This window comes from Micropterus dolomieu, linkage group LG12 (assembly GCF_021292245.1).
Source record: "Micropterus dolomieu isolate WLL.071019.BEF.003 ecotype Adirondacks linkage group LG12, ASM2129224v1, whole genome shotgun sequence".
Lineage (NCBI taxonomy): Eukaryota > Metazoa > Chordata > Actinopteri > Centrarchiformes > Centrarchidae > Micropterus > Micropterus dolomieu.
This window is the reverse complement of record NC_060161.1, coordinates 37,760,008-37,767,080: the sequence shown is the minus strand read 5'-3', so window position 1 is coordinate 37,767,080 and position 7,073 is coordinate 37,760,008. Positions and strand designations below refer to the sequence as shown.

Below are 7,073 nucleotides of genomic sequence, written 5' to 3'. Positions count from 1 at the left end.
ATGGGGGGGGGGGGTCCATATCCAGCCCCTCTGAGCCAACAAACCTTCTGATTGTTCCTTGTGCTTATTTGTCATATTTTCTGAAGCCACGACAAATACTGTTGAGTAGAAACAGTTTCAGTTTCAAATGATGAGTCAAAGCTTCTCTTTGTGTCGACTAATTTAATGAGAATATTGAAAAGGACTCGAGTCTCAAGTCTCCTGCTCAGATTATTACAGCACCAACCCTGGCAGGATGCAAGTTAAACAGAAAGCAACACATTTACTGACAGAACAGAAAGCAAACAGCTTCAGACTTTCACAATAACGAAGGTTTGTTCACACTGAACACAAATGTGGTCTGTAGTGGTTTTGTAGTCCCCGTTTATTCAGCGCCTCTTCCTCCTCACTACACACTGGATCAAAACCACAGCAGGTAAACCCAGAGGCATCTAGGATCTAGTTAGTTTGAAGCGTACAGAGTCCTTCAGACGTTGATCTAAGAACTCAGCAGAAACGTCTTTAGTCTCTTTCCTCCAGTTTCTGTTTTTTCTTGTCTCTCTGTTCATTTGTCAAAGGCAAAGCTGAATTTTTCCTTGAAGCTGAAACATTTCAGACTTGAGCAGACACGTCTTCACCTCAGCTGGTGCCATCATTAACGAATCTGCGGCTCTTTGTTTCGACTAGAATTGGCTTTGCTTTCAGTCTGAACAAACCTCAACAGATTCAAAACCACATTCAGAAAATAACAACAGATCAAAATACACAACTACTCTATATACAGTTAACACATTTCAAATCTGGAGAAAAAATGTAAAGTAACTAAAGAAACAAGAAATGACCTGTTTAAGAGAAACATCATGGGAAGTTGATTTTACTCCAAACTATTTTGATGATGTTTTCAGGACCCCACAAGATTTAATATAATGAAGAGAGTGGACTCTTCAGAAGATACAGCTAATAGATTTGGTCTCTATAGTAATCACTTCTATTGATATTTGCAAGTGAGAAGCTATTTGAGAGAAAAAGTCCACATGAGAACTCTTGGAGACCTCCACCCTTTTTGAGATGCACGGTAAAGACTCACCAGAGCCAAAACCCCAAAAACACAACTGGACACATCTACCAAATACAACTGTGTACCATACTATACTAAACAAAAACAGGGACATGAGTAAATGATATGTATTGACACAATAAAGTATAAGCAAAAGAAAAAAAAAACAGTGAATACAGATATAAAATAAAGATTAAATATGTTTCACTACAATAACAAGAAAACATGAAGCTCACAGAAACAATATTTCATCCAGCGTGGAGCTTCATTCTTGACTTTGAGGAACACATCTGTAATAAATGAGTCTAAACTCAAGCCTCACACACTACCTCTTTGTTGGAGCTTTTGACCACATCCCATGGCCTTCTTCAGCAAACTGAACCTCCTCAGTCGTCATCACATGACTCTAGTCCAGCACAGTCTCATGATAACAGGCGGATGTTCTCAGGTGGAGATGGTAACCTCTGTCTCTGTTCTCAGAGGCTCTCTGGTGTCAGAGGTGAATCTCCTTGATTTTTCTCCAGTTGTCGACTCGTAGATGGATTATTGGATGGGTGACGACAATCCTCAAACTTTAAACCAGGACTTCCCAGTGGGACTCCCTTACATGGCTGGACTGTCACAACATCCAGAGCCTTTAAGTTACAAACCATCCAACACCTTCAGATCTCTGCTGGTAGGAAGACTGAAGAGGTGTATGGCATCACATGTGACAGAAAGGGAACTGTCTGCCTGTGAACACCAGACCTGAACCACTCACAGAATCGACTGGGAAGAGGTCAAAGGTCATGGAGCAGGTTTCAGTGGATGGCCGGAGAAAGATCAAGGAGGACATTCACATCTGACACCTGAGCCTCTTTGAACATAGACAGAGGATACCATCTCCAGCTGAATACATGTTTACCAGCGTCATACTGAGGTCATGGGATGACAACTAAGCCTGTTGCATTGGCTGAAGAATTATTCTGATTCCAGCCATGATGCGTGTCAGGTCAAGTTAACGACTTGCCCACCGACATTCATCTTACTTTACATTGTTGTGACGTTATCTATAGTAGCAGGAGAGTTGTATCGCTGTCTGGAGCTGCTGTGCTACTCCACGTCTCTCGTGTTAGCTCTGCAGCAGCAAGTAGCGACAGTTTGCTAACAAACAACCTAGCTAACGTTCATCACATTACTTGCTGTGTGGTTCGTTCATGTGTCGTTCTGTGCGTCATAAAGGTGGGGTATCGCATACTGCGCTAGCAGTTAAACTTCAAGTTTTGAATCATTTCTTACAGGAGAAAATGAACGTTTGATGTGGAATAAAACTATATCACATGAACAAAGAGTTCATTAACAAATATTCCACTTATTAATTAAAGCAAGACACCTGTCTAAACTTATGATTTTACTTCAATTTGTTATAACAATTACCATACTTTTAAATAAATGTTCAAAACAATCTTGAATAAGATATATCAAAATTATAATTTGTCTATTTTATAACAAGTGTGGGTTGTGGTGGCGCATAGATAGGATGCTTGCCTTTGGTGTGAGAGACCCGCGTTCGATTCCCACTGTGAGACACTTAACCTCTTGTTGCTCCAGAGGCATGAGACCTCTGACATGTATAGCAATTGTAAGTTGCTTTGGATAAAAGCGTCAGCTAAATGAATAAATGTATGGAAATGTAAGTCTGGCAAACGCAGATTCCAAAAATTTCATCTTTGTTAGCATTTTCTAAGCAAAAGTTCAACTGGTCTTTTTAAAACTCTTCATATTGAATCATATCATTTGAAAATTCGTTTTCTAGAACACCATGTTAGCTAGTTTATAAATCATATATTTAAGAAGTGTGTTCATTCACGATTTGCGCAGCGTGGAAGCTGGATTCAGCGCAAAAATGTTAAACTAATTTGACAGCGGTGTGCGCGCGAGCTACATCAAATTTGATGTAGGTATTCGCTACTTAAGCAGCAACCGTTTAACCCCAAAACTGATGTTTCTTTGGTGGAAATAAAGCTTCACAGTTTGGTCCCTATGCCAGAGTTAACCAGTGTACAGTAGTAGCCTCCATGTCTCTGATAAGCACGCAACAGTTTTGTTCCCCACAAGAGAAACACTTGATGTAGCCTTTACAAATTAGTCCTGACGTTTTAAAGCGCGGTTAATAGTGAAATCCGTTAATCACCGCATTCCTAATCAGGAATCAAGAAGGCAGGAGGAAACACCTCACTTGGCTCTGAAATATGTTCAAAACGAAGCATCATGAGTGCGTCGGTGGCGTTTAAGGCTACTGCTCTGAGCAAACATTTTCCCACATTGTTCACACCAGTACGGTTTCTCTCCAGTGTGAACGCGTTGATGTATTTGTAGTTGATTTGATGTAGTGAAAGTTTTCCTACACTGGTCACAGCTGTACGGTTTCTCTCCAGTGTGAATACGTCGGTGCCTTTGTAGGTGACTGGATGAATTTAAAGCTTTCCCACATTGGTCACAGCTGTACGGTTTCTCTCCAGTGTGAACACGTCTGTGAGATTCTAGATTACCTGCTTGAGTGAAAGTTTTCCCACACTGGTCACAGCTGTACGGTTTCTCTCCAGTGTGAATACGTAGGTGGATTTTTAGGTTACCTAATGTAATGAACGCCTTTCCACATTGGTCACAGCTGAACGGTTTCTCTTCAGTGTGAACAAGTTGGTGTTTTTTTAGGTGACCTGATTGTGTGAAAGCTTTCCCACATTGGTCACAGCTGTACGGTTTCTCTCCAGTGTGAACGCGTTGGTGGATTTTTAGGTTACCTGACTGAGTGAAAGCTTTCCCACATTGGTCACAGCTGTACAGTTTCTCTCCAGTGTGAACACGTAGGTGGATTTTTAGGTTACCTGATGTAGTGAACGTGTGAACACGTTGATGTATTTTTAGTTGATTTGATGAAGTGAAAGTTTTCACACATTGGTCACAGCTGTATGGTTTCTCTCCAGTGTGAACACGATGTATTTTTAGATGATTTGATGTAGTGAAAGCTTTCCCACACTGGTCACAGCTGTACAGTTTCTCTCCAGTGTGAAGCATCCGATGTATCTTTAAAGATCCAGATGTTGAGAAGGATTTGCCACAGTGCTGACAGCAGAGACGTTTGAGTGCCTCTCTTCTTCTTCGTTTCTACATCAACAGACAGACACACAGAGAGAAAGACAGTGAGCGAGAGGTCATGGTGAAGCGAGCTATCCAGAAGCAGCTGACACTAATGGCACCAGTGTAAACCTGTTTCCATCACAACACCGGAAGTCATTCATGCTGCAATTTTTTACAACATAAAGTAGTTATTTTTTTATGTAATTATAATACATCTTGTCAAATCTAATTTTGAGTAATAGTGTGACTTTATAAATTTAAGCTGTAATAACATTATTAAGAAGAAAAAGATTTGTTCAATTACCTGGAAGTTTTGACAGGAGCCATAACAGCGGGTGAGAACTGTGAACTTAAGGCTTCCGCTTACATTGAATCAAGCACGCGTGTTCTCACGGCGGTGAGTGTTTGTTGTTCATTACATTTGGACTGATGTTTTACGCCTTCCAAATTCTGATTCAAACGCCTTATTCTCAGTATGAGTCGGCAGAGGAAAAACGCTTCAGAAAACAGCGAGGACATAAAAAAGTCCATCGACCTTTTGTTCGAAGTAGTAACTACTGTCCGGAGGCAGCAGGAAAACCTCTTGGCCCTAGTGGAGGAGGTGAAAACACTACGGCTCCAAATAGAAGTCAAAAACAAACGGATTGTGGATTTGGAGTGGAGGGTGAACGAGCTTGAGCAGTACTCCCGGATAAACGACCTGGTCATCACTGGTCTACCGATCAAACCACGCTCGTATGCACGCGCTGTGGTTGGGGACAATGGGGATGAGCCAGAGCTGGAGTCACGCTCGGTGGAGCAAAAAGTGGAAAGCTTTCTCCAGAGTAAAGGAGTGGAGCTAAACCTGGATCATATCGAAGCATGCCACCCTCTACCCAGGAAGAGCAACAGCAAGCCCGTTGTCATCGTTCGATTTATCAATCGGAAGAATAAGATAGCATTGTTGAAGCAAGGACGCAAACTCCAAGGAACAAATGTTTACTTGAACGAGCACTTGACAAAGAAGAATGCCGAAATAGCCTGGAAAGCAAGAGACCTCAAGAAACATCATAAAATCCAACATACATGGGTAACCAATTGCAAAATCCTTATTAAGTTGAATGGCTCAAGTATTATTGTAAGTATTATACTAATGCTCAGTATAATACTAACTTGATTACAAATGGTAAATTGTCTATTATCCATTTCAACAGTCGAAGTATGTACTCCAATTACAGCGAAATACGTGATTACTTAGTCATTTATTCATCCTTTTAGTGTTATAGCAATATCTGAAACTTGGTTTAAAGATGACAAAGGAATCAACTTTGAAATAAATGACTATGACCTCAACTACATCAACAGACAAAACAAGACGGGAGGTGGCATTGCACTGTATGTCCATAAAACTATACATTTTTCAATAGTAAATAACCTGTCAATAGCACTTGATAATGTCCTGGAGTGTGTAACTATTGAACTAAAAAATGAAAAGCAAAAGAATATTATTATAAGCTGTGTCTATAGGTCACCGGGATCAAGTGTAGACTTATTCAATGAATGGATGGTGAAATTGTTTTCTGAAGATATAAATAAGCCCTTATTTGTATGTGGGGACTTCAATATTGACCTTTTGAACTCAAACAACCATAAACCTACCTGTGAATTTGTTGATAGGATGTATAGTATGTCGTTATTTCCATCCATCACAAAGCCTAGCAGGATTACCTCTGACAGTGCAACTTTAATTGATAACATCTTTACTAACAACCTTTTAAACAAAACAGTTAATGGTCTATTGATCTGTGATATCACTGACCACTTACCAGTCTTTACTATATATGACTGTAATGTTTCTAAACATATTAAAACTTGCAATGTGAACTATAGACGAGTACGAACTGAGGAAGCTATTAATGTATTTAATGAAGAATTAAGGTTGCAAGATTGGAATACTGTTTATGGAGAGATGCAGACTGAAGTGGCTTACAATTTACAATTACAATTTTATAGAAATATTCACTTCCTTGTACAACAAGCACTGTCCCATCAGAGTATTTAGTAAACCGAAAAGAAATCTAAAATGCCCTTGGATTTCCAAAGGCCTGCAGAATTCATGTAAGAAAAAAAATTACCTCTATAAATTGTTTGTTAAATCAAAAACCAAAGAAGCTGAGGACAGATACAAGCTGTACAAAAATAAATTGACAGCTATAATGAGAATGGCGAAAAAACATTACTATGAAAAACTATTAATTGCTAATAAATCTAACACAAAAAGAACCTGGGCAGTATTAAATAGTGTCATTAAGCAAGGATCGAATATAACGGATTATCCGGATTATTTTGCCGACTCTATTCAATTCAATTTTATTTATATAGCGCCAAATCACAACAACAGTTATCTCACAGCGCTTTTCATAAAAGAGCAGGTCTACACCGTACTCTGTGATGTTATTTACAGAAGCTCAACAGTTCCCACCAAGAGCAGCACTAGGCGACAGAGGCAAGGAAAAACTTCCTTTTAAGAGGCAGAAACCTCGAGCAGAACCATGGCTCAGGGTGGGCGGCCATCTGCCTCGACCGGTTGGGGTGAGAGAGAGAGAGAGAGAGAGAGAGAGAGAGAGAGAGAGAGCGAGAGAGCGAGAGAGCGAGAGAGCGAGAGAGCGAGAGAGCGAGCGCCTACACAATATACACACAGGAGGAGAGAGGAGAGAGACGAGAAAGCACAAGACTACCAGAAAGGGGAGAAGTTGTGTTAGTAACATGCAATAATGGGATAAGGTTGCATACAGAGGGAGAGAAAGTAGAGGAGAGAGGAGCTCAGTGCATCATGGGAAATCCCCCGGCAGTCTAGGCCTATAGCAGCATAACTAAGGGATGGTTCAGGACTACCTGAGCCAGCCCTAACTATAAGCTTTATCAAAGAGGAAAGTCT

General features: G+C 40.3%; 1 protein-coding gene across 1 annotated transcript in view; it reads right to left on the bottom strand.

Annotated features, from left to right (window-relative positions):
- Positions 1-152: 152 nt before the first annotated feature.
- Positions 153-7,073, bottom strand: part of LOC123979987 (zinc finger protein 850-like) — a 28,961-nt gene continuing 22,040 nt past the window's right edge. The window contains exon 5 of the mRNA XM_046064100.1: positions 153-4,183. Coding sequence (XP_045920056.1) covers positions 3,272-4,183 — 912 coding nt within the window. The 3' untranslated portion in view covers positions 153-3,271. The remainder of the gene's footprint in view (positions 4,184-7,073) is intronic.